The 27,978-nt window shown below is 46.3% G+C and overlaps 1 protein-coding gene across 2 annotated transcripts in view; it reads right to left on the minus strand.

Moving 5' to 3' along the window:
- EIF5B (eukaryotic translation initiation factor 5B) overlaps positions 1–27,978 on the minus strand; it is a 697,227-nt gene that overhangs the window by 179,461 nt on the left and 489,788 nt on the right. For both annotated transcript variants that reach the window (XM_086934729.1, XM_086934728.1), the window contains exon 15: positions 18,585–18,716. In XM_086934729.1, the coding sequence (XP_086790855.1) occupies positions 18,585–18,716 (132 nt within the window). The remainder of the gene's footprint in view (positions 1–18,584; positions 18,717–27,978) is intronic.

The raw sequence follows: 27,978 nt of genomic DNA on the forward strand, positions 1-27,978 counted from the left end.
CACTCGGAGCCTCTGTGTTTGCCGAGTCCCCCTCCGTACTACAGGTTTGGAAACTACGCTAGAGGCAACAAACGTGAGTAATCTCCTTCACTGAGACATGCTTCTTTCCAGGTAGGCTACCGCCTGCTGACATTTTTTACTCATGATACCGCCTTCCTCCTTTTTTCAGGGTCCCCTAGCACTCCGACGAGAGGTTGGACCCATGTAGTAATTTACCCCTTAAGACAACGTGAGTTTCGCTGTTATATGTTACATGTTAATTTGTCCCTTGTGTGTCTCTGCATGTTCTTCACTGATTCTCCATATCACATTCTATGCGCTATAACTTTAATATAGAGGTATGACTGCACAAGATGCGCCAATAGCTGAATTTTTTTAAATCACCTTTAGAACTGCACACCCACAATTGGTTTAAATCTCACCTTGGCACATCGTAGCCACGTATGGTTTGATTTATAGTGTTTGGAGTGTTCATGTACATGCAGCATAATTTGTGGACACACTCCATGCCTGAACGAAGCAGGTATTTTTATTTGGGCTCCACCCGCTCACCATAGGCACCATAACAATGATCCTGGTCATGTTCAGAAAGATATGCCTTGCATTGCTGTTTTTACCGTTTCTTCCTTTACAGGTACTTAACGATATGGATCCTTGAGTATACTGATCCACGACACGCACAACGCGCTTTAGGGTGCGCGTTGATATATCCACACCTGACCGTGGACATAAAAAATGTTTTGGTCCACGTACACCAATGCTCCTGAAGAAAACCTCACGAACATCGGAGAAGGCTGAAACGAGTATACCTGCACTTTCTTGATAGAGATATAGAGGGACATTTTTACCCCAAGTATATCTCATGTATGTTTTTACTTATGCCATAGGACCCTTCCATTAAAATTTTTAAATGGGCATTTCCTATAGGCATTTTTAACACATAGTTCACTTCACTTAGCACGTTTCACTTTCCACACGAAATCCCGCTCCGCTGTAGACAGGCGTTGCAGCACAGCTGGATCGCACTCGGTGATTTAGCTGGGCCCCGATGATGAAGCATTCCATCTACCAGGTAGATGGGTGAGGGGTTTCTTAACAGCAATACTTTGCTGTTAAATGCCTATTGAACAGGAACAAGGGGAACATCCTTGTCCTGTACCTGCCTGAGGTCTTGTTCTCGTTGTTCGTATACATCTTGGTACACACCATGTTGCAGACGTTTTATACCATACCTTACTAACCCAACTTTTTTTTTTTTTAATAACAAATTTTGTTCAGGTTTCTATTCATGGTACAGTGTGGCCCGAGTATCCATACAACCAAAAGATTCAGTACAGGTTTGCAGCGTACACTATCCCAACTCTTAAGCAGCTTGCTAGATACAGTCTGTTGATCTTGCTACATAATCTGGTACCAGGGAGGGAACTACCATGCCTCACTCTTCACCTGTCCTCAGTGGTTGACATGGGGTGCCTTTGATGAAGATGTACTGCACTAGATGGAGCACTGTTCAGCTCTTCATTTTGGCATTTCACTCTTTGCAACTCATTCCAAAACGTAGCTGAGTGGTTCTGTGCAACGGTAACAGCAAAATGGCCTTTCCTAAAGAAGAGATCTAAACTTTACATTCTTTGTCTGTACATGGCGAAGACCCATTTGACAGAACTGAAACAGACATTTTAAGGATAAGTTACTTACTTTCGGTAAAGCCTTATCTGGTAGGGACAGAATCTAGCCACAGATTCCTTAACTTTGAATTATCCCTAGGCGCCAGATTGGATCCGGAAATCTTTGTACAGCAGAACCTCTGTTTCAGTAGTGGGCGTTAAGCGACTCCGTGGCGATGTTGTCCTCCGGATGCGACGTTAATGGAGTCCCTATTAGCCCTCTTCCGACGTGCTGACGTCAGTTTCTTCTCCAACGGACCACTGTCTGCTCTTAAAAAATGTAAACCAAACTTTTCATTTTTCGTGTTTAAACACCACCTATTTTCCTTTAACCCTTTCGATGCTGATGACGAGCTCAGCTCGTCATGATGCACGGTTGAGCTGTGCTGATGACGAGCTGAGCTCGTCATGAACAATGGGAAAGAGGTGCCTGCAGCACAGGAGGGGAAAACACCTAGCAGCCAAGGTGTTAAGAAAAACGGGCTGCATTTAATACAAAACAAATTACTGCTTTATTCGAAAATAATCACAGACATGGTGGTCAGCGGACCCCAGCTGGCCACCATCCCTGTGATTTTAGCGGTTCCTACGGGGTTGCAAATTGTGACCTACCTCCTTAATATTAATGAGGTAGGCCTATTTGTGACCCCCTACGAATTGCGATATTTCATACATTTGTAATAGTGATTACCTATTTGCGATTCATAGAAAACTGCAATTAGGTCATTGCTATTACAAATGTTGATACATGTGGGCCATAGCCTCTAGTCAGGAAAACTTGCTGCCAAAACAAAGCGAAGCAAACTACCATAAAAGCCCAGGTCCAGGCTAAATCTTGTTTAGCCACAGATTTTGCCTCCCACTCCAAAACTTCCGATATAGAAAGAAGATAGTGATTAGGGTAATAGCACCCCATGGCTAGAAGAAGGAGAAATTAACATTTGACTGGTGCATAGCGTGACCACTAACACTCCATATTCAAACATAGATAATGAAAGTCCCTTTAAGGAAACTTAAGCACTTAAGAAAACCCAAAGTGTCCACAAGGCATACCAAGGACAATCCCTGCAGAGCAGTGAACAAGGTCACAGTCGATCCGCACAACTCGAACAAAGTGCTCATACTAAAAAAAAAAAGTCACTTAGGTAGAAACCCAGGACCAGCAAAAAACCTGTTCGTACGGGTGTATATAAAGCTAGAAAATAATAAATGTCCCAGATTACTGATAACTTAACCTGTCACTGACTGAATACCTGAACAAAATAACCTCAGGAAGCAGGAGTACCTCACTGGGTATCACCCTATTAAGGGAAGTTTGAAAGTAAAAGCCAATGGGTGTTGCCCCATGAACGGCTCATACTGGAGCAGAAGGTTTCCCCACATAAACCATTACAGGAAAACCAGGAAACAGTCGGCAGGGTTAAGATTCTGCTGCACCCCAACTATCTCTAAATCTCCACATAGCAGAGTCAGCATGCGCACTAAAAAGGCATGCGCCATCAAAAGGCATAGTGAACAAAGTGGCCCAAAGTGAGATACAAAAGGGGATGATGGATGGAGCGCTTGAGCCAAACACTCACCCCCAGTCAACTGACCTGGGTTTAATCCATCACCATTCTTTAGCTCACTCAGCCACCCCAGTTCAGACATGGCCATATGCAAATCAGTCTGACCCTGTGCCTCATGGGAACAGTCCAGCCCGAACTGCCAAGCCATGTCTTCCCTGGACCGGAAACAAGCATCCTGGGACCGGTTTCGGATTCATAATCCTCATCAGCCAGGCTATTTTGAATCCAGAGGCCAAGTGAGCAAGGGACTCACGTCTGAGCATACCCTGCCAACTTAGGGCGAACAAAGTGATACAAAAGGGGATGATGGACGGAGCGCTTGAGCCAATCAAACACTCACCCCCAGTCAGCAAATCAAACACTCACCCCCAGTCATATGGCCATGTCTGAACTGGGGTGGCTGAGTGAGAAAAAGAATGGTGATGGATTAAACCCAGATCAGTTGACTCAGGGAAAGTGTTGGATTTTCTCAAGCGCTCCCTCCGTCCATCATCCCCTTTTGTATTGCTTTGTGCGCAACCAGGCATGATGACAAAGTGCTACTGAAGAGGCCAATGCTGACCTACAGAAGCAGTAGTGCCCATACCACAACGAATTATTAGTTTAGCTGCTTGCTTGCCATTCCGTACCAACTGGACAAGAACATTCCATCTCTCCTCCAGAAGGGAGGGCAGCAGGCACCCTACCGAGTCCCATAATGCATGGGACAAATAGCCAAGGACACAAGGTATTGAGAGAACGCAGTATTGAACTAGTGGGGTCGAAAATAAGCCTGCCATAGCGATCTATTTCCTGGCCTCTCTTTCTATGATCAGTCGGGTGCCTAAGGAGACACGTTGGATCTCCAGGTGCCAGCTGGTGTCTGTGAGAAACAGAACAATTCCCAGGGGCTGCCGTTTTAGACTTAGCCCAAGCCCCCACCAGAATATCACAAAGAGCTTCACTAAAAGGAAGCACCGGCTTTAACGATTGGTTTTGAATGAAGACTCTAAAGTAATGGATCTGTTGTCAATTCAACAGAGAAAAGGGCTACCTCCAGAATGGTAGAAACCTGTATGAGTATATCCGCTAGAAAGGATAACCACTTCTGTACCCAAACTAGGAGGTGATAGAAGGCCAGAGAAGACTCCTACCACTAGCTTCCCCAAAGTCCACCAATCAACTAGACTCTATAGGAGGTTGACATTTATCAGAAATGGGATGGAAAAACTCTCCATTACCCCCAACAGCATGTTCCCCTGCAGGAAAAGCAGCAGAAGGAAGGATGGACAGCTCCACCAACACAGCACTCGGTGCCGCATCCAATGACGTCCGGGGCCGAAGAGGAGATGCCTCAGCGTCGGATTGGAAAGAAGGTGGAGTGTCGAGCAGCGCCAAAGTCAACAGGTTGGACCTTGACACTGTTGCAGGAGTCAGATGACAAGAGCCTGAAGAGCTCTGCACTGGCATCGGACCTGATTTTAAATCCAGTATCCGGACAGACACCAAGGACGAACCCGCCGGCATCGACACAGTCACTGTGTCGTGCACTTCCTTGGGGCACGAGGGCGCTCCAGGGGAAGGTGAAGACCCAAAGAAACAAAGGAAAGAGTTGTATTATTCTCTCATCTAAATCAGAGTCGCCCCTGCTCCAGGGTATGTTGGGAGGCGCAAGGTAGACTCCTGCACTGAGTCTCCAGCTAAAGACCAGTGGTAGGCCTCATGTGATGAAGCCGATCGATACTGTGACATCGATTGCCTGTGTAGAGACTCCCCTTTAGAGGTCGAGGGAGTGTGACGTCCACTGGAATAGCTCCTGGATCGGACCCGCAGTTGGTCCTTGGAGCTCAAAGAGGAATGAGGTTGATGGGACATCTTCGAAGACTGCGACAACCGCTCCACAAGAAGCTTCATCAGACGTTCCTTCGGCGGCTTTGGCTGAAGCAGTTGACATGAGTCGCACTTCTCGAAGTAATGGTGCTCTCCTAAGCACCACATAAAAATAGAATGGGGGTCCGTGACAGACATTTGCTGTCTGCAGGACACAAAGGCTTTAAACCCCAAGGACATAGAAAAGAAGGAAAATGCTACATACCCAGTATGCATCTGTTCCTGGCATGTAGAGCTGTAGATTCACATGCTTTGCATAAGTCTGCCATCTAATGTTGGGTCCGGATGGTTGCACATGTTTTTTCTTCGAAGAAGACTTTTCCAGTCACAAGGTAAGTGACTCCTCCTTTCGGTGACAGTGAGCATAGGCATAGACTCCATTGTTAGACTGTTTTTTCCCCGCCAACGGGTTTGGACGTGAATTATTGCGCTCCGGTTCGACACCGTTCTCAGGTTCCCCTCGGTGTGCAATACACTACCCTCAACTGTATCCTTTCTCGATCGTATTCCTTGTTCTCCGTGTATCGTTCATAAAATATTCGATCGGAAAACTCGTGGTCGGCCGTTGGGCCTATCCGTGTTGGGTCTGCTTGCAGTTGATGGAACGGACTCCATTCAAATACTGTCCCATGTGTGCGCTAAATGCCAACGCCCGACTTGCACGAAGTGTGCAACTTGTGTATCTCACTGGAAAACAATGAACACGGAACACAACTTACAGGACTGCGACGCATGCCAATCTTTTCAATCAAAGAAGACGCTCCTTGATAGTCGAGCTCGATGTCACGAAATGTGCCAAAGAAGTGGCTCCGTTCCGGATCTTTCTGGAGAAGATTCCAAAGAAATCTTTGACGCCGAAGGTGCCGAAGATGAGGAACACATTTCCCTGTCAGGCGCAGAATCAGACATGAAAAAAAAACGTTCCGCAGGGTCAACGTACCATGAGTACGAATACTTCCCTACCCCAAAATATGCCCAAGAAGAAGGCTCCAGGCCCCTCTGTGTCTTCGGGCCAAGGACGGCACGAGAACATGTATCCAACGCCCTGCCTTTGGGCTCGGCCTGAAACACCAGCCAAAGCCTTACAGCTCGGGACAGAGTCAACCCCATTCGGGCATCGAACCAAAACTGTCAGCACTGAAATCCAAGCACGTCACCGTAGCCATTCCTTCGAGGTCAAAATATTAATCTTCGGATTCGAACACTTCGGCACCAAAACATTCCGCACCAAAAGACAAAATAGCTCCTCCCCCATCTAAGGAGCCTCGTTTTGACGTTCCACCTTCCAACACGGACCCGAAACAGAAAGAACATTGTCATTAATCCTAAAACTGGTCATATTCGTGTAAAATTGCCAGCTTAACGGAAACCAGAGATGGAGGAAGCTTACCACATTCCCCTTCAAAAGAAAGATGTGGCTACTAATTCTTCTCTTCCTCCTCTTTCCCCACTTGACCCTAACTTACTCATTACTCCTACACATTCACCACAACCACAGTCACCTGACAACCAGGGTGACGGGGTTGGGGATGGGGATGCATGGGATGATTACAAAACAATCTACATCAGACGACAATGTAGGGTTTATAGAATTAATTCATAGGGCTGCTCAATATCAGCGGGTTCAACTTACAAAGAAACTATGGAAGAGGATTTTCTCATTGAGACCATAAGTTCTTCTCAAAGATCAACTCACACACTACCCATGCTTAAGGGCATGCTTAAGCACACAGACGCTTAAGCACCTACAGACCCTGTCTACAATAAAGGCCATCTTCCCTTAGACTCCCTAGTGGTTTCTAAGCATGCAATAGAGAAAACTCTCAAATATCAGGAGACGCCCCACCTCCTGACAAGGAGTAAATTCTTAGATGCCTCAGGCAAAAGAGTAGCTGCACTGGCAGCCAATCACTGGTGTATTGCCAACACACAGGTTCTCTTAACGAGATATGACAGGCTCACTACGATGAATTAGAACAAATGCTCCAATTCTTGCCAGATAAACACAAATCAAAGGCACATGATTAATTCAGGAAGGAAAACTAATTTCCATCAGAGGAGGAATTATATGGACTCAGTTGAAGTCACATCGGGAGGATGACATCGCTACGGAGTCGCTTGATACCCACTACTGACGCACAGAGGTACTGCTTGTAGGAAGGTACATCCTGACTATGGTTGCCCCCAACTTTTTGCCCTGTGTTTTAGCTGGTTTTGGACATAGTCGACCTGGGACCCTGCCAATCAGGACCCCAGGCCTACTGCTCTCTCTTTAAAATGGATTCCATGTACCCTAGGTACATTTCCAATTGGTACTGGGCCACCCTATCAGACCCTGTAACTCAGGGCATAGGTGTACCCAGGGCTGCCAGGGGCTGCAGCATGTATTATGCCACCCCTGGCTGGCCTCCTAAATTTGACACAACTGGCTGCATGACAGCTGGGGCAAAGTCGTGTAATCACCCTTTGCTGTAGGTGTAGTATACCTATACCTAACCCTAAAATGGACACACAGATTCCTATCAGTCACTCCTATGGCAGGCCTTGACAATCCTGAAGGCAGAGTGCTTGGAATCGTGTGAGATGGTGCTCTGGCATGAGCTGAGCCTGTCTGCAGCTTGCGGAATCAAGTCCTAATAGCTGTTCCATGATATCGCATACCATATACTCTTAAGTGCATTATAATCCTCGCGGTTAAATGCTATCTTTGGTATTGCTTTATCAAAACATGTCGAGTAAGGTGTCATACGAATTGGAATACTAACCCCTCGCCAATTCTGGCGACGGGGTTAGCATTCCACCCTTCTAGAGGGACACGACATGTATGTAACTGTGAACCCCGGTTAAAGTTAACTGAAGCCTCAGCTCCACAAAATGGATGCTTCCACCACAGACACGAGTCTGACCCCCTGCAGCTGGGAGTCCTTCCAGCGAGGGGAGCCTGGACAAAGGGTTTCCTGTCAGGGGCGGTGCTAGCACCGTCCCAGACATGGTTTTGTGTATCCTGGGTAGGCAGGGCTTTACAGGAAGGTGACTGCTGAGTGGCACCCCGGTGCTCACTACGCATAGGCCGGTCTGAACCAGTTCCAGGGGCACACCAGCCCCTGGCCTGGGGAAGTCCAGCATGGCTGAGGGGTGTAACCACCCCCCACCTAGTCCCACCCATAGGCAGGACCTAGTCACCGGGTCAGCCCCCTTTTTTAGTATAAAGATGGGAGCGGGCCCCCTGTTAAAATTAGATCATCTTTGGAATCAAGATACCACTTTCTTCGAAAGGACTTCACGATTTCTTCTTCAAGATTCTCCCTTGTGGCTAAGGAGTAGTCACCCTGCATCAAGCGGGCACCATCCTAAAGAACACTGCGGTCTGCTGCAAGTCCTTCATCACGAATCCGACGACCCAGCTCGACGAGACCCGGCTTCCCTGGCACCTCTGACCTCTACTCACCTCTACAGCCAAGCTGAGAACCGTGAGTGCGACGAGACCTCAAGGGACCGACGATCGCCAAGACTGCACGACATCTTTACTGCAAGCCCACCGTGTCCTCCACTGGTGAGTGCTTTGGGGTCCGAGAAGCCCCGACCCTGCGCAGCTCCAGCACCCAAGATCAGCCCCCCTGCATCTCCACGATCGGCGTGGGGCCCTTCTGCTGTTTGCTGTGCACCGCGTTGTTTGGCTACTAGCCGGCTGGCTTGTGGCCTTCTGAACGACGCCCAACGACTTCACGACTGCTGGTCTGGTTGCTCCAGGCTGGCCCTTGCTTCCTTGTTCAAGAGAGGCACCCCGGACCCTCCTGGTCCACTCCAGACGCCATTTTAGGTCCACCGCGTGGGCTTGAATTTGCCAAGGCTTTGTTGCCCAATCCTGGGTCCAGCGACGCCGACAGCTTCCATCTTCGTGGGACAGCTCGATCCTCTATCCTGGTCGCCGACAACGCCTCCTGGTCCGTGAGATCTTCGAGTCAAGCGTCACCCACTCACCTAGTCGAGGTGGCTACCATCCGGTGCCCTCCTGGTGCCCACTGACTACTGGCTAGTAGTCTCGAACTTGGTCCCCTCTGCTTTCAGGTGTCATCTATCTTCGAGATCCAGGCTTGGATCCAACTGAACTTTCTTCACTGGTCACCGGCCAGCATCTTTTCTTCCGGCTCCTGGTCCGTCTACGAGGATTCCCGACGTCTTTTCAGACCTATGCAGCTGCAGCCCCTGGGCTAGGTAACTTCGGCATTTCGGTGCCCCAGCATAGCCTCACTATCCAAGGGTCAGAATCTACTTTCGTTTTCTCCCCACCAGGTCGGGTTCGCCCGAGAACACTAACTTTCTAATTCCTAGCTACCATAGACTTTTGTCCGCATCTCGCGTGAGAGTGCACACACTGCACCCGAGTCCCCTAGGCCTCCTAGAAGTAATCTGACGATTCCCTAGTCAAGTCCTAGCGATTCCAAAAGCCATTAGTACTGTACTTACCTGCTAGGAATTTCGCATTCCACTTTCAGAGTATATGGTTTTCCGTGCCCCTCGGGCATTTGTATATACTGTGCTAACTTAAGTATTTTTGTAAGAGTTTTGGTTTGTGCTTAGTACCCTGTCCTCATAAAGAGTACAGGGCTGTTGTGATCTTTAAATAAATAACTGTTTATTTTCATAACACTTGTGTGGTGTCCTTTCACTTGGTATTCAAGGGGTATATGTGTGGTAAACAGCTGGCTTAACGCGCCCTCTCGAGTCTTTAGCCTTAGACTGCTCGTATCCACGCTACTAGGATAGCTGGTCTATAAGGTTGACTTACAACCAATCATCAATAAGGGTTGCTGGACTGATACATAGTGTTCACTAGAATAGTGAGCACTGCATATCAGGCCACCTTCTCACACTGCTGTACAAACATTTACAGATCCAGTCTGGCGCCTGGAGATAATGCTGAGATAAGTAATCTGTGTTTAGATGTCTCTATCAGAACTAATGTTCACTGTTATTTTCTTAGCTTGAACCCACAACATGAATAGGTTTACATAAGAAGAGGAAAGCCACCACGCCGTGCATGTCAAAGTTCAGTGACAATCTAATTGTTTTGCTTTTAATTTTTGCCAAATGAACGGCCAGTCACAATTTCATAGTCAGTTTGCACTCTTGAGGAATTCGCCACATGGTTATTAATGCAGAGTATGGCAGCTTTGCTATCTCTGTGGAACAGCATATGTTTATTTGCAATGCAGGAAATCTGACGTTAGGGCTAGAAATAGTTTGAGAATGTTGTTGTAGGTTGCAGGGTACTACTAGAACCCTTGGTCAAGTCTTTGCAGACAGCGCAAAGAAAGCCCAAACAGATTCTCTGACAATTGAGCGGGTCTGGTAACCTTGAATGGCAAAATAAGAAGAGACTTCAGATTGTTCACAATCACCACTATAATACATTGCAAGTTAGAGGAAAGAATGTGGGAGAATTGAGATTCTGTCTTTTGATCCAAACAAGTAGCCATAAGAAAAACGAGGCATTTACAACTATTTGAATCTTGAACCTCCATGCTTGCATTATTAGATTGACTAATAAAAATATGCATACTAGCCCCAAATTGTATCGAGCAACAGGAAATGACTTAATACCCCTTTGCCCCCACCACCCCAAAAAAATCCACTTTTCCTCAATGTCTTTTGGACTGGTGGCAAAGGGAGGAGCAGTGGCTGCTGGAGACTTTAGAATGCTTAATAAGTGGGGTCATAGACTAACTCTTCGCTAAGCTTTCTGCTTCTGTTCATGCAAGGAGCTCATTTAGAGAAAGAGCGGGAGCTGATAGATTACTTAATACTCAAATGTTCAGGCTGGATAACAGAGGTTACCATCCCATACTTTCAACACTAATAAAACCCCCATGAGCCCTGCTCTTTTGCCCACCTTTTCCATCAGACTTGTAGGGCATTACAAACTAATCAACAATCCTATAGCCTTTAGGAAAATTCCAAGTTGTCCAGCTTGCCATTTCAGCTATGCATATTTAGCTAGAGAGAGATACTGAATGCACAGGTAGGTAAATTGTAGGGCAAATATTTAGGGGTGGGAGTCAAAGAATTTCCCACACATGTCAACAACTGTAGGAAGATCACTATGCCAGTACCTAGTGAAGTCCTCTGGATGGTTGTTCATAATGTCATGTGGTGAGAATGGGAGTAAAACATGGTTACCCAATGGCAGCATTACACAGCCTTGTCTTTGCAAACCCTTCTTTTCGCTCTACAGGTTTTTTACTTTCAATAAACATTACCATTCTCGATAAAAAGGCAAGGGTTTATGGCAGCAATAAAATAATGTTATGGTAGACAAAAGTGGCCATTTCGAGTGATACTTGTATGAACATTAATCTCTTTATTGCTTCTGTCTGCCCTAAGAGCCTGCGTGACCCCTGCAGAAATACAAAGACCTTTGTTCATCCAGGTGAAAGAAGACCGGTGCTCACTAACCTTAGAAAGTACAGTGCATTCTTACATCACAATCTGCTCCCCCAAATAGAATGCTTCCGACAGACATGGCCCACTGGCGAACGTTACCAATTTCTCTAATGGGAAGTTCCATTCTTTTCAAAATGAGGACACTCCTAAGCATGCTCTACCTGCTCCAAAACACCCCATACAAGGTCCCGGTCATCTTCTTTAATAAAGTCAACAATACATTTGAGGGACAGGGAGCGGCGCGCATATCACTAATAAAACTACAAAGGGGAGTCTTTAACAGAGGTCTAGAGGTACCGGACCACCAAGCTTACTACTGGGCGGCCCTACTGGTAGTAGTGAATGACTGGGTATTTGGTGGGAGGGATAACTTGGCCTACAGGGTGGGGCCATGGGTGTGGGGTGGGGGGAGGGGGGAGGGTTACTTATCACTTCTCTATGGAGGGGGAAAGAAAGGTACACTTCCATTTCACAGCGCAAGCAGTGCTACAGGCATGGAAAGCAGCCAGCGTCACCTGGGATGGAATAACAAGCTTACATAGGAAACCCCCTTAAGCAATAGTCACAGTCTGGGAAAAGTGAAGAAGCTGTGCAGCCATGTGCTGTGGCAATTAATCGGCATAGATAAGCTGGGGGAAATCTGGAGAGGGGGCTCACTATTAACCTTTGGAGAATTACAATCCAAGTATGACCTAGCCCAAGGGGAGCTATTTCGATATCTGCAGCTAAAGCACACACTGCACTGCCACTTACCTGAAGGCGAACAACAACTACTGGACTATTCCCCTGTGGATGACCGATTGCTTCTTGACCCTAAAAATATAAACAATTCACAAGACCCACTCACCCAATAGAGAAAGCCATGGTCGGAAAACTTGGGCCCACTAGACGACGAGGAATGGGGGCAGGCTACTCAGAGTCCTAGGGAAATAGCCAATCGAGCTCGGTTTTGCCCGGTACAGCTCCAAGTGCTACATAGATCGTATCTCTTCAAGTCTAGGATAGATGGGTTGCTCTGAATTGGCAGAGTGCGCTAGGGGATGTGGCGGGATAGGCACCTCCTACCACATTCTCTGGGAGTGTCCCTCAATTCAATGCTTTTGGAGTAGGGTTATAGAGGTAATTAAGAAAGTTGCAGGGCTAGCAATCCCACTGGAAGTGAAATGGCTTCTTCTAGGCATTACAGGGAACGAGAAATGGCCCAAACACCCAAGCAAATTGCTCTCCACCGCTGCAGGGGTGGTGAAACGTAACTTGGCCAGATTATGGGGGGCAACTAGATCCTCAACGGTTAAAGAGTGGAAAGGCGAACTGGACTGGTGTCAGTTGGCAGAGCGAGAAACATACCGGGCCCGAGGTTACCCCAGTAAATTCGAAAAGATTTGGGGACCATGGATGCGGCTCGGGGGATTTAACTTGGTAGGATGAACAGGGAGATAGGGAGGGGAAAGGTAATTCAACCCAGCAGGGAAGCAGTCACCCATCCTGCCCCCTCCAAGGGGATACCAGGCACCTCACGAGACAGGGACGGAAGGGGAGGCAAAGGGTAATTGCCGATGTACGGCTCCCTGCGTGTGGCCAATACTGCCTTTACTGGATGCTGTATATGATTTGTCGATAATGAACAACTGCCTAATAAACCGAATTTATTTATAAAAAAAGAAAGTACTGTGCATCAAACAGAACACTCACTCTCAAGAAAGATTAGACTAAATTTGGGGTATTATCTTCAGTCAACTGAAGTGGTTCAAAAAGATTAAAGTAAAAGTAAAACTGGTTCTAAAATCAAATGTCCTTTGTCATTGGCTGGTAAGAGGGCAATTCTCAAAGGCTGCAAAGCTGCCAACCAGTAGGCACCATTATAAAGTCCCCAAAAATATTAAAATACCACCACTTTCCTGGCCTAAACAGCAACAGTTGTTCTCAGAAAGAAATATCAAAAGACAATCTGAGAAATTAAGTGGAGCATAACTCAGTACAGAATGTTAAAATGCCACCAAATCACATCACTTCTAGACTGTGGCTATTAGTGTTGGTGTACAATGTATAGAACACCAGGGCCAAACCAAAAAGGAAAGGCAGACCGCAACAGCAAAAAGCAATCTCCTAAAAGATTGCTTATTAAAAATGTATTGCTGTGTTTTCACTGACTGCAATAAACAAAAAAGCAATAGATGGAATGCTTGAATTAATCCAATCTACTACCAATCACTCAGGCCACATTCAGGGCTATTGTTTTTCACCGATCAAGCCACGCTAGGTGGCCTGCCTCATGCACAATGGATACGGACGCTGCTCATCATAGTAACAGTCCATCCCAGACTGCCAGAAAAGGCCCCCCCCCCAGAAGCAAACACAAGCAACCTCAGGACGCTTTCATCCTATTAGGTCCTTGTCAGTAGCGTGCAGTGTGGGTTCTGTGACACATTAAGGATGGGACCAATGTGTGGACATAGCTGTAACACTTAGGGGATCGATTGCAACAAACAGAGGGGATCAATTGCAACAAACAGCAAGGTAATGGATGGAATGTTTGACTTAATGTATTGTCCGTGGCACTTAGAGTAAGTGCCAACTCCCTGAGCACAACCTCTAAGAAAACGATTCTCGTTTTTTCAATTTTAATTCCAATGAAGTTCAAACCAAAACTGTATTGGATTCTCTCATTATTTATTTCATGTTGTTTTCACATGAATATTTTTTATTCAAATGGTTGTAATCCATAGATTCCGTATTTCATTGCTGGTACAACACGTAATGGTACATCATCACCCAATGCATTTCGGACGGCCAGTCCTTCATCAGGGGTGTTCTGTAAACAATATAAAAACAATATATGTATGATCCGCCGAAAAATGTCTATTAGCATTAATGCATACTGCGTGTGAAATAAAATGAATAGGTGAAAAAACGGCAAGTGTTTTTTTATCCCACTAACGTAGGAATCATAGAAAAAATAGAACCCTGTGTATTTAAATATCATGCGTGACTGTTGGGAATACATAGTTCAAAAATAAATCACATCCATCAAGTGATTGTCTCGAGTGTGAGGGGAGGATTTAAAGTGCCTAAAAGGTGAAACAAACGAGTAAACGTGCAAACGCCATTATAGCAAATAAACTCACGAGTGGGGTTTAAAGGTAAAAAAATAAATAAAGACACGTTCATGCGACATTGTGCAGACTTACTCGTAAGGAAGTATAGACCCGCGTGTCTACCTCGTACGCCCTTCGCTATCCGACAGTAATCACCCGTGCCGTATATACGGAAGTGAGTTGCCTTGTGACAAGAACATAGAAAGAGGACATTGTGGTTGGTGGCCATATTGTAATGGAGTAAACACAAAGTGCCAAGAATATAGAAGATTTAAGAGAAACAGTGAATAAAAGAAATGTGTAGGCAAATAATAATCAAAGTGATCAAGACATTATAGTTATAAAGTAGAGAAGAAACATTACATTGATGAAGAAAACATAATATAACCAGGATGAAAAAACTGATTGTTATAGATAGCATATGCATTCCATCCGGTCATTTAAACCAAAAGGTTTGGAAGATTGCAAAAATTTAATCCAATGATTTTCACGTTGTAAAAGGAAATTATTGTTGTCTCTGTCGTCACGCTTAGCCACAACTTCTACAGCAGCAAATCTGAGTTGGCTGATATTATGTCTGTTCTCTTTGAAATGTGTTGCTAAGTTGGATTTAACATTTTCAGTCCTTATATTACTTTTGTGCTCATTTATTCGCGTTTTCAGTTTCCGCGAAGTCTCTCCAGTGTAAACAAATCCACAAGGGCATTTGATGATGTAAATTACGTTTTCTGTATCGCATGTTGCATTGAGTCTCAAGTTCATGTTCGTGCCCTTCATTGCATGTTTGATGATCGGTCCCTTGATTAGGTTGTTGCAATTTTTGCAATTGAGACATGGTTGATTGCCTTTGAAAACAGTAGAAGAAACTTGTCTAGGCTTTTTTATGATTTCCTTCAAATTGTTTCCCCTCTTATATGCAAATAAGGGTTGATCACTGAAGATGTGTTTGAAATCTTTCTCAGTGCTGATGATGGACCAGTGTTTTAGTATAGAAGCTTTGTATGCTTTTGAAACAACTGAGTATTTTGAAACGACCACAGGTCTCTTTACGTTGTCTTTTTTCTTCATTGTCAAAATGTCTTGGCGGTTAAGTTTATCACATCGCTCTTTTGCATTTTTCAAGATAGTTTGAGGGTAACCTCTCTGTTCAAAACGTTTCATCATGTTAATAGCTTGTCCCTCATATTTGGCTGGATCTGATACGATCCGTTTAACTCGAAGCAGTTGAGAAAACGGAAGATGATTCTTCAATGGCTTCTGGTGGAATGACTTATAGTCTCCAGACATCTCTAGAAGCAGCACTCACACAACTCAACTACATCAATGATTGAATTCAATTCACTTTTGAATTGAGTCAACAAACTATCACTTTCCTAGATGTCAGTGTCACAAGAGTCATGAATCATTTAGAAACCAATCTATACAGGAAAGTGACAGACAAAAACAATACACTCCACTATAAGTCATTCCACCAGAAGCCATTGAAGAATCATCTTCTGTTTTCTCAACTGCTTCGAGTTAAACGGATCGTATCAGATCCAGCCAAATAGGAGGGACAAGCTATTAACATGATGAAACGTTTTGAACAGAGAGGTTACCCTCAAACTATCTTGAAAAATGCAAAAGAGCGATGTGATAAACTTAACCGCCAAGACATTTTGACAATGAAGAAAAAAGACAACGTGAAGAGACATGTGATCGTTTCAAAATACTCAAGTTGTTTCAAAAGCATACAAAGCTTCCATACTAAAACACTGGTCCATCATCAGCACTGAGCAAGATTTCAAACACATCTTCAGTGATCAACCCTTATTTGCATATAAGAGGGGAAACAATTTGAAGGAAATCATAAAAAAGCCTAGACAAGTTTCTTCTACTGTTTTCAAAGGCAATCAACCATGTCTCAATTGCAAAAATTGCAACAACCTAATCAATGGACCGATCATCAAACATCCAATGAAGGGCACGAACATTAACTTGAGACTCAATGCAACATGCGATACAGAAAACGTAATTTAAATCATCAAATGCCCTTGTGGATTGGTTTACACTGGAAAGACTTCGCGGAAACTGAAAACGCGAATAAATGAGCACAAAAGTAATATAAGGACTGAAAATGTTAAATCCAACTTAGCAACACATTTCAAAGAGAACAGACATACTATCAGCCAACTCAGATTTGCTGCTGTAGAAGTTGTGGCTAAGCGTGACGACAGAGACAACAATAATTTCCTTTTACAACGTGAAAATCATTGGATTACATTTTTGCAATCTTCCAAACCTTTTGGTTTAAATGACTGGATGGAATTCATATGTTATCTATAACAATCAGTTTTTCATCATGGTTATATTATGTTTTCTTCATCAATGTAATGTTTCTTCTCTACTTTATAACCATAATGTCTTGATCACTTTGATTATTATTTGCCTACACATTTCTTTTATTCACTGTTTCTCTTAAATCTTCTATATTTTTGACACTTTGTGTTTACTCCATTACAATATGGCCACCAACCACGATGTCCTCTTTCTATGTTCTTGTCACAAGGCAACTCACTTCCGTATATACGGCACGGGTGATTACTGTCGGATAGCGAAGGGCGTACAAGGTAGACACGCGGGTCTACACTTCCTTACGAGTAAGTCTGCACAATGTCGCATGAACGGGTCTTTATTTATTTTTTTACCTTTAAACCGCACTCGCGAGTTTATTTACTATAATGGCGTTTGCACGTGTACTTGTTTGTTTCACCTTTTAGGCACTTTAAATCCTCCCCTCACACTCGAGACAATCACTTGATGGATGTGATTTATTTTTGAACTATTCCCAACAGTCACGCATGATATTTAAATACACAGGGTTCTATTTTTTCTATGATTCCTACGTTAGTGGGATAAAAAAAACACTTGCCGTTTTTTCACCTATTCATTTTATTTCACACGCAGTATGCATTAATGCTAATAGACATTTTTCAGCGGATCATACATATATTGTTTTTATATTGTTTACAGAACACCCCTGATGAAGGACTGGCCGTCCGAAATGCATTGGGTGATGATGTACCATTACGTGTTGTACCAGCAATGAAATACGGAATCTATGGATTACAACCATTTGAATAAAAAATATTCATGTGAAAACAACATGAAATAAATAATGAGAGAATCCAATACAGTTTTGGTTTGAACTTCATTGGAATTAAAATTGAAAAAACAAGAATCGTTTTCTTAGAGGTTGTGCTCAGGGAGATGGCACTTACTCTAAGTGTCACGGACAATACATTGATTGCCACACTTCAAACGTCGGGGAGTGATATCTTTGATGCACACCACAACCCATTCACCTCAAAACCAAACGAGGAGTGCGTAATCCGTACCTTTATTATGTTTGAATTAATCTCAGCCATTCATAACAAAATACAGTGGGATGGAATGCCAGTGATGTACTTACAAATATTGCTCCCATCAACTTTTGTGTGTTTGATGTAATGCTCCAAGTGAACAAGGGTATGCCCAGGCATGGATCCCTTGCTTGCTTTGCCACAGGATCCAAGCTAGATTTTACTAACCTTGTGTTCCCATCTGAAGGGATCCTCTCCTGGCAGGTCCAGATGAACTGTTCCCATAGAGAGGCAGGTTAGTACTGATCTGCACAGGGTGGATCTCGGTCTAGAATGGATAATGTGTTGGAATGCTACCGAGAAAGATTGCCAGTTATTTAGACTATGTGCAAGCATTTTGGCCATCACCTTTTGTGTGTTTGCTCTTTTCACTAACACCTTACTGAGATGTTTTAGCTTCAGCAATTCATGCTACTGGCAATGATTACAATCACATCTGGAACTGCTGAATAACCACATTACTAAAACTAATCTATTACATCGTTAAAGCTGTTTAAATGTGCCTCCCATGTGCCTAATACTTTATTCAAAATTACGTACCTGTTGTGCAAATTCTACAATAATCGCTTTTGTACGTTCCTCGAATTCATCCTTTGTGTTCTTCTTTTGCTTTTTTAATGCAGCTACCACATCTGTTTCGGGACTCTTCTTCCAGTCATATAACCGATCAATCTAAAGAACAAAGATGATTAAATGGGAAGTCCTTTGACAATGAAAACAGAATAATTACAGTTATGCATCACAAAGGAGAAAAGCCAGGGCTTCAGTTACACCACAACTTCAATAACTCACGTTCGTACAAAACAAAGTTCCCTTTATTTCTGAAAAGACTTCTTTTTTTCAACACAGAGGGATGGCCTAAACCAAGGCTATTTTTAGAACACTGGTGTTTACCAACTAGCAACCACATTATATGGCTGCTCCATGTTTGGTATTCAGAGCTTAATAGATAAAGTTGATAAGAAGTAACTTGCCGTACTCCCATATCTTGCAACTAATAAGGGGAATAAGCAACAAAATAACATACACAACCCCTTTCAAAAGATTCTTTTCTGTCTACCAGACACCCTTGAAATATACCTTTCGAACACCCCTTTCTTTGATTATGAGGGACATTGGAAAAGTGCAAAAGTTCCTTAAAGCCAGATTAGGATAGCTTTAAACCGTTAAGTTCCTTTTAAGAGTTGGGTAAAACAGGATGCTCCACATCTACATGATGCTCTACATAATCCACTTTGGCAGTCATGGGAAAGGTAATACCAGGATGGAATTCAATGTAATTTTTGTGTTACTTTCTCTTTATACAGACATCTTAAACAAAGAAACTGGCAAACAAAAGAGCAGCCTTTTATTTACTCTCTACCCTATCCCAAAATCAATAACTAGCATTTTAGAAATAACCTGGAGCTAACTTTGCATCATCCATTTCTTACATTGGTTTCAGGGACACCAATGAAATGTAAAGTTCTTCTTCCTCTCTCTCAAAATATATATAACATCAGTGTACAAATTCAATAGTAGGTCATGCTTCTTAAGAGCCAGATCAATGGCCTCATGCATATTAAAAATATACGGGAATAGGAGAGCCCTGCAGTACCTCAAATTATATCACGAGGGATACAAGTAGACTAACTCTATTTTGACTTATTTATTCTGCTAGCTAAGAAGGATGAAAACCAGCCAAGTGTGGAATCATTGACACCTACAGTATTTTAGAAGTACCAGATTTACAGATCAAAGTAGAACAAACATTTTCAGAATACCTAGCAATGATTTCATCTAAAAATACAGCCAAAAAACCATTGGAAGGAACCACCACACTATCCACAGTTCTATTCAGGATAAGTTAATATTTGCTGTAAAGGATGAAGCAAAATAGGTAGGACAAGGATATTAAGTACATTTGGGAACAGTGTTAAAATAAAGCATGTCCCTTAATAGTTCACCCACATCTCCTGAGGTGGCCCTGAAACTAAAATCTGTAGTAAGAGTTCTGAGACATAGAAGTTTTGAAGAGGAGGACCATCATTTAGAAAGAGAAACGGGGACCTACGAGGTGGGGCATGTTGGGCATGGTAACAGGCTTAACAACACCTTAATATCACTCCTTACATTGCTCATGTTTGTTTGAAAAGAAAAAAATACGTTTTGAAAGAAAAATCTTTGTATTGTCATATAACATTTTATTTGGGCGTATTGATGGACCCATCAGACCCTACTGAAAGCCTTCGGTTTATACCGTAATACCAAAGAGAGGGATGATCCAATCTGCTGTCCATCGCCCAGTAGGGTCAAAGAGGAGTACAATAGGTAGTATTTTGTTCCTGGTACAAACACGCTTTGGTCTAGGTTTCAGTATTTTCATTCAAGTGTACAATAATGAAATACATCAATAATGGTTCCAAAGCATTCTTTTTTTAAATGTAACTGATGGCAGCATTCTATGGTGAACTGACACTAGGCTCTGGGTATGTGGTTTGAGAAACTGAGGTATGACTACTGCATGAACAAGTTACTTACCTTCGGTAACGATATATCTGTAAGAAACAGTAGTTCGTATTAGATTCCTTACCTTAGAATATCCCCAGGCGTCAGACTGGATCCGGAAATTTTTGCGTAGCAGTACCCTTGCGCATCGGTAGGCGTCGTCTGCGGCTCCGCGTCCGTCGTCGGCGCCTTGATGACGTCGTCGGAGTACTTAGACGCCGCCTACGTGCTGACGTCAGTTCTAAGACACAGCTTTTCCGCGCCAAAAACGCAGAGCCATGTCAAAAACCAACACTGGTGCCATTGAAACTAGAGCCCTAAAAGGTGATGGCATTAACCCTAGATATCGGTCCGCAGAACGGGGAGGATGGGTGGGGCGGTAAGGAATCTAATACTAACCACTGTTTCTTACAGATATATCGTTACCGAAGGTAAGTAACTTGTTCATCTGAAAGAAACAGGTTAGTATTAGATTCCTTACCTTAGAATAGATACCCCAGCAATAACAACCCCGGTGGTGGGTCTGCGAACCAATAATCACACCCAGAAAGTCCTGGAGGACGGAACGGCCAAGGAAGCCAGTAGTGTCTTGCAAACGTGTGCAACGATGCCCACGAAGCTGCCTGCAAGGGGACACCCCGGACTAGGGCAGTTGTAGCCACAGTGGCCCGAGTGGAATGGGCCCTCAGCCCAACAGGAGGCTCCTTCCTTGCCAAGGAGTAACAAGCCTTGATACACAAGACGACCCACCGAGAGATGGTCCGCTTGTGTGCGGAAAGAAGGTGGGCAAGGTGATAGACTGCCCGATGTGGAAGGCCGTGACAACCTTGGGCAGGAAAGAGGGCTTAGTCCGCAACACAACCTTGTCCAGATGGACAGAAAGGAAAGGAGGTTTAGAGGAAAGAGCCTGGAGCTCACTCACTCTCCTGACAGAGGTGATGGCAACCAGGAAAGCAGTCTTCAGAGTAAGAAGGCGGATAGGACAGTTGTGAAGTGGCTCAAAGGGAGTGCACATCAGGTAAGTAACAACCAGGTTCAAGTCCCACTGAGGCATCACAAAGGGAACAGGTGGAAACGTGTGTGTGATGCCTTTGAGAAAACAAGTTACAATAGAGGACTTGAACAAAGATGGCTGATCAGGCAGCCTTAGAAAGGCTGAAAGGGCAGAAAGGTAGCCCTTGATAGTGCCCAGAGCAGAGCCCTGCTGGGCCAGAGAAAGAAGGAAGAGAAGAATCTCAGAAAGAGGGGCAGAGAGAGGATCCACAGCCTTTGCTGTGCACCATGCCACAAATCTGTTCCACCTGCAGGCTGGAGGGATGCCTGGCTGCCAGAATGATATTACAGACTTCAGGAGGCAAGTCAAATGGCCTCAACAGTCGCCGCTCAACTCCAAGCATGGAGGTGGAGACTGGACAGGTTCGGGTGGAGGACCGTCCCCTGCTGCTGCAACAGAAGGACCACCTGAAGAGGCAGACGAACCGGGGGATCGACTGACATACTGAGTAGCTCGGGATACCAGTACCTTCGTGCCCAGTCCGGAGCCACAAGGATGACCTGGGCCCGGTCGTGTTTGATCTTCTTCAGCACTCTGGGCAGAAGTGGTATAGGCGGAAAGGCGTACAACAGAACGCAACTCCACTCGCGACGAAAAGCTTCTCCGAGCGAGTGCCGCCTTGGAAATTCCAACGCGCAGAACAGATGACATTGCGCGTTCTCTTCTGTGGCGAATAGATCCAACCAAGGCTCTACCCACTGCAGAAAGAGACCTTGCGCCACGTCCGAGTTCAGACGCCATTCGTTATCCATCATGCACTGTAGGCTGAGGTCGTCCGCCCTAGCGTTCAGAGAACCTGCCAGGTGTTGAACCACCAGGGTCACGCCCTGATGTTCAAGCCACTGCCAAAGGCACAGAGCCTCCTGGCAGAGGGTCCACGACCCCATCCCTCCCTGTTTGTTGCAGTACCACATGGCGGTGGTGTTGTCCGTGAACACCTGCACTACACTCCCCCGGACAGAGGGGAGGAATGCCTTCAGTGCTAGATGAATCGCCCGCATCTCCAAAAGGTTGATATGGAGCCGGGACTCCGCCGGAGACCAGAGGCTTCTGATCTCAGCCTCTCCCATGTGGCCTCCCCAGCCCTGGAGGGACGGGTCCGTCACAACTACGTGCTCCGGTTGGGGAAGGGAGAGGGATCTGCCGCTGACCCAATCGCGGTCCGCGAGCCACCACTGCAGCGGTCTTGCAGTGCCCTCCGAGATCAGGACATGGTCGGACAGGTTGCCCTGATGCTGGGCCCACTGAAATTTCAGGTCCCACTGCAGAGCCTGCATCTGCCAACGGGCGTGATGCACCAGAAGGATGCAGGAAGCCATCAGCCCCAGAAGCCGCAGCGTCAACCTGACCGAGACTCGGGATAAAGGCTGAAAGATCGGAATCAGAGCCTTAATATCCCGAACCCGCTGCTCGGGAGGATAAACCTGAAACTGCGCCGAGTCGAGAACCGCTCCGATGAAGAGGAGCTTCGGAGAGGGACACAGGTGTGACTTCGGCACATTGATGGAGAACCCCAGCATGTGCAGGAGATCCGCCGCTGTCTGGCGGTGGATGACGACTGTCTGGGGCGAGCCCGCCTTCAACAACCAGTCGTCGAGGTAGGGGAAGACTGAAACCCCTAACCTGCGCAGATGAGCAGCGACCACCGCCATCACTTTCGTGAACACCCGTGGGGCGCTGGTAAGGCCGAAGGGCAGCAGGGTAAACTGAAAGTGCTCGTGGCCTACCGTGAACCGCTGGTGGGCCGGCAGGACGGGGATGTGGAAATAAGCGTCCTGCAAGTCCAATGCTACCATCCAGTCTCCTGGGTCCAGGGCAGCTAAGACCTGAGCCAGTGTCAGCATTTTGAACTTCTCCTTCCGGAGGAAGCCGTTGACGTTCCGTAGATCCAAGATAGGGCGTAGGCCCCCTTTGCCCTTCTTGGGTACCAGAAAGTAGTGGGAGTAGCAACCACACCCTTCTTCTGGCACAGGAACGCGCTTGATGGCCCCCTTGGCCAAGAGGGCCGTAACTTCCTCCTGCAGAAGCCGCAAATGATCCCCCGATACGCGGTGGTATTGCGGTGGCATGGCTGGAGGGGTCGTCTCGAAGGGGAGGGAGTAGCCCCTTCGGACGATTTGCAGCACCCACCTGTCCGATGTGACAGTGCGCCAGTGAGAGTGGTGTTGGCGAACCCTGCCCCCCACTGGCGTCACATGGGCCCGAAAGCACGGACTAGGAAGGTTTTAAGGCGGATGCTGCGGGGGAAGGTGTGAACTGGCCTCGCCGTTGTCCCCGACCGCCTCCACGGCGCTTTCCACGGCCGCCACCACGTTGGATGTTAGTCTGCGGTGCGCGGCTGGCAGCACGTGTGGGGGCGCCCCTTCCTTGGCCACGAAAGGAGCGAAAGGCACCCGTTTGCTGGCGTGGGGCCGAGAGGCCCAAGGACTTGGCCGTAGCCCTGGAGTCCTTAAAGCGCTCAAGCGCATGGTCTGCCTTGTCGCCAAAGAGGCGACGGCCATCAAACGGCATGTCCATGAGGGTATTCTGGACATCCGCTGAAAAGTTGGCGGACCTCAACCAGACTTGGCGACGAATCGCCACCGTCCTTGCCATCGCTCTGCCCAGTGAGTCGGTGGTATCCAGCCTACACCGGATGGAAAAACGTGCCGCATCTCGACCCTCCGCAAGTGCTTGGGCGAGTTTAGCCTTGACCTCCGCCTGGCATTGTGGGGAATGCGGTCTGGGAGTTAGAGGCCTGGATGACCAGGCTCTCGGGGTGGGGTGGGTGGACAGGAAACAAGGGTCGCCTGGGGCCGGGCGGTGGCGTCTGGCCACGTTCATATCTACAGGCTGGCCTGTAGCGGGCCTGGACCAAGTGCCCAAAAGAACATCAGTCAAGGCCTCATTAAACGGCAGCAGAGGCTCAGCCGAGCTTGACTGCGGTTTAAGGACCTCAGTGAGGAGGTTAGTCCTCACGGCCGCGACAGGGAGCTCAAGGCCCAAGGCCTTGTCTGCCTGCGTCAACACCACACTTAAGGTTGCCCCCTCCTCCGAAGCCACGGTAGGAGGTGAGACAAAACCAGTGTCTGGCGAAGTGTCCAGACCACTGGCATCCCCAAGTCCACCTGTCCAGTCGTCCTGGGACTGACACTCGCGTGTCATAGGGTCCTCAGACCCCTCCCAATACTCCTCATCACCCATCTCCTGATAATCAGAGTTGTCAAATGACGGGCCGGTTCATTGAAGTAAAACTCCCCAAGCGGCGTTGAGAACGGCGCCCAGCGGCACCGCTACGAGGCCGGAACCGGGTCGAGGGAGGCATTGGGGACGGCGCCGCCCGAGGACGGCGCCGGAGGTGACACGTGTGGGACCGGTGCCGGTGAGGTAGTCAGGTCGACCGGCGATGACCTGGATCCAGAAGCGGATCCAGTCTGGCCCTGCAGCGCCGGGCCCAAAGGACCCGGCAGTGTCGGGGCTGAAGCACCCCCCGGCGTCTGGGCCGAAACACCCGACCCGCTAGGGCCCCTAGGCGGGTCCCCTGGGCCCGAAGGTGCAGCGGAGCCCGCCGGAGTAGTGAGGGACCTCATGGCCATTAGGAAGCGCTCGATCTCCTCCGGCGTCGCTTGCTGCCCAGGGACCGGAGGGTATGAGGCAGGTCGCGACGCCCGCGACTCCGACGGAGCCGCGTGGGCGGTGTCACCCGAACCCCCGGCAGCATCGCGCAAGCGTCGGGGGGAGCCGGAAGAGCGATGACGTCTCTTTGACTTCTTGTGCTTACCTGACGACTTTGATCCTGAGGAGTGATGTCGACTCCCGGAGCTATGATGGCTCCGCCCCCGCAACCGGTCCTTCGACCTCCGTTCGGACCGGACCTCTCACGGCGCGGGGCCGACTGCCGGAGCTCGAGCCGCTTGCGGGACCGCTCCCGCCTAGCTTTCGAGGTTAAGGCCCGACCGGCGGAGCAGGTCTGGTCATGATCGACGCTGAGACAGTGGAGGCACCGTCGGTGACCGACATCAGCCGGTCGCAGTCCTCACAAGGTTTAAAACCTAGCATCCCTACCGGCACCGATCAGAGTCGAAGACTCGAAAAATGATCAAAATGATCTCAAAAAAGTTTAGTCAAAAAGTGACTAAGGTACCACTTTTTCCAGATCTGCGCTGCTGGCGCGGCAAAAAAAACTGACGTCAGCACGCGGAGGCGGCGTCTAAGTACTCCGACAACGTCATTACGGCGCCCACGACGGACGCGGAGCCGCAGACGACGCCTACAGACGCGCAAGGGTAGTGCTACACAAAAATTTTCGGATCCAGTCTGACGCCTGGGGATATTCTAAGGTAAGGAATCTAATACTAGCCTGTTTCTTTCAGATATAGATCTTTATGGTATAAGATAGATTTATATCTTATAAGTTAAACTTGAGCCATTAGAAGAGCGTGTGTGGCTATGCTCAAATAGTCTTTAGAGACAGAAACAAATTGTTTACTAGCCTCTCTTTATTTCTGAACGGATGTAGATTTGACAGCGGATGACGTCGAGTTTAGTCTGCAGTCGACTGAGCATTCCTGGCTAGGGGGTTATGCATTAAAGGGAGCTTGAAATGTTTCAAGCAGTCAGGTGGGATGGTATCCTATATATGCTAAGAGACAGGTCATAGGGTGGGTTGTGACAATGGTGCAGGACTAGGTGGCCTCACTTGGCGTGCAGCCTGGTCAGCACGAACCTGAAAAGCACCTTTTGGAAAATGCTGGGCATCTAAAACGCTACCACATTTCTTACTATGATCACTCTCTTGGACAACAAAGAATGAGTGCCAAACTACATTACCTCCTGATCCAGAGCATATTCTCCCATACTTCACCATTCAACAAGCAGAGTCACAAGGTAAGCAACATTTCATGAGTGGATGCTATCATGTGGAGTACAAGGTCTTCAAATGTATTAAGAATTATGTACATTTGTTCAACAGAAGTCAGGGAGGGGTAAGGTTGGCAGTAGGTGTCTTATAGAATGCTTTCAGCCTGCACTGCCCGACAAAAAATAATTTAAAAGGGTGTTTGCAAAGTTACAAATTTGTAGACTATATTTCAGGGTCATTGTTTTACAGCATTTATCTAAACTAAAGGTGAGGATTGGGAGCAATTCAAAATGTGTTTTTACTGGAACATAAACAGAAGGGTTACTTGCAGATCTTTCATCTACCACTCACTCTTTGTGAAATAAACTACTGATTAGTGGCAAGGAAATCTTCAAGTTTATAGTTGGCAGGAGGTGCAGAGCAACATTCGTACTACGATGGTAGGATTCAAGGTTATACCATATAAAAAGACACCAACAGTGGAATAAAAATTGATTTCGATATTTAGTGATGCCAAAAAATCTGAATATGTTAAATGGTCATATACTTCCATATAATGGCCAAAAGAAAGACTATCCTTCAAGCACTACAGAATATAGAATAGATTTTATTTTACAAAAAAAAGCTATACTCCTCTAAATAATTCATAGGTCTTAAAAACCGTTGGCAACTGTAGCAATGGTATCTTAACACAAAAGTACAATTTGAGGGATCGCAACGCTGATCAGGAAATCAATTGAAATATCAGTCCTTTAAACTGACACAGTAGATGGATATCTGATAATTTATAAATTGGTTTGCGGTAATTTAATGTATAAGTACTAATGGTCTGTAGCACAGGCGATTATCCCAACCTAGATGGTTCAATCGATTCAGAGAGAACAAGCTAATAAGAGCCCTCTTATTACACTGTAGGTTGGGGGAGGGTGTGAGAGTAACCTGGTTTGACTATTAAATGAACTTCCCTTCGGTAACGCTCTTTCTGATGGATACTGTTTAATGGCATACTCCTCACCTTTAGAATATCCCCAGGCGCCAGTCTGGACCACCAAGATTTAAAAGGCATTGTGCCTGTGCACCAGTAGTTGGTGCTGTATAGCTCAGCAATTAATTAAATCCAAGAATTGACAATGGAGCCGAATACAAGCGCCACAACATCCGTTTTTCTTGATTCTGTCTGCAACCTCGTATACGGAACCCAACAAAAATCAGTAGTAAGAGTGTTCAGTTCTCTAGTTGGGGACCATTTTAGATGGAAAGAGACCATTCCACAGAAAGGGGATGTGGGAAAGTGGTAAGGAATCTCAGGTAGATTATCCACTAGAAAGAGTGTTAGCCAAGGAAAATAAATAGTTACCTATATAGCTACTTATAACCACAGATTCCTCACATTTAGACTAGATACCAAAGCAGTAGCTCCCTAGGTAGTGGGTCTGTGGAACGTCTCAAACCCCGAAGTCCTGCTTGACCTAACATGTGAAATGAAGTTCCTGTTGGACCTGGCTGTCAAAGCAGTAGTGCTTTGTGAGCACACATACATACACTCATGTTGC

The sequence above is a fragment of the Lissotriton vulgaris genome, chromosome 8 (assembly GCF_964263255.1).
Source record: "Lissotriton vulgaris chromosome 8, aLisVul1.2, whole genome shotgun sequence".
Classification (NCBI taxonomy): domain Eukaryota; kingdom Metazoa; phylum Chordata; class Amphibia; order Caudata; family Salamandridae; genus Lissotriton; species Lissotriton vulgaris.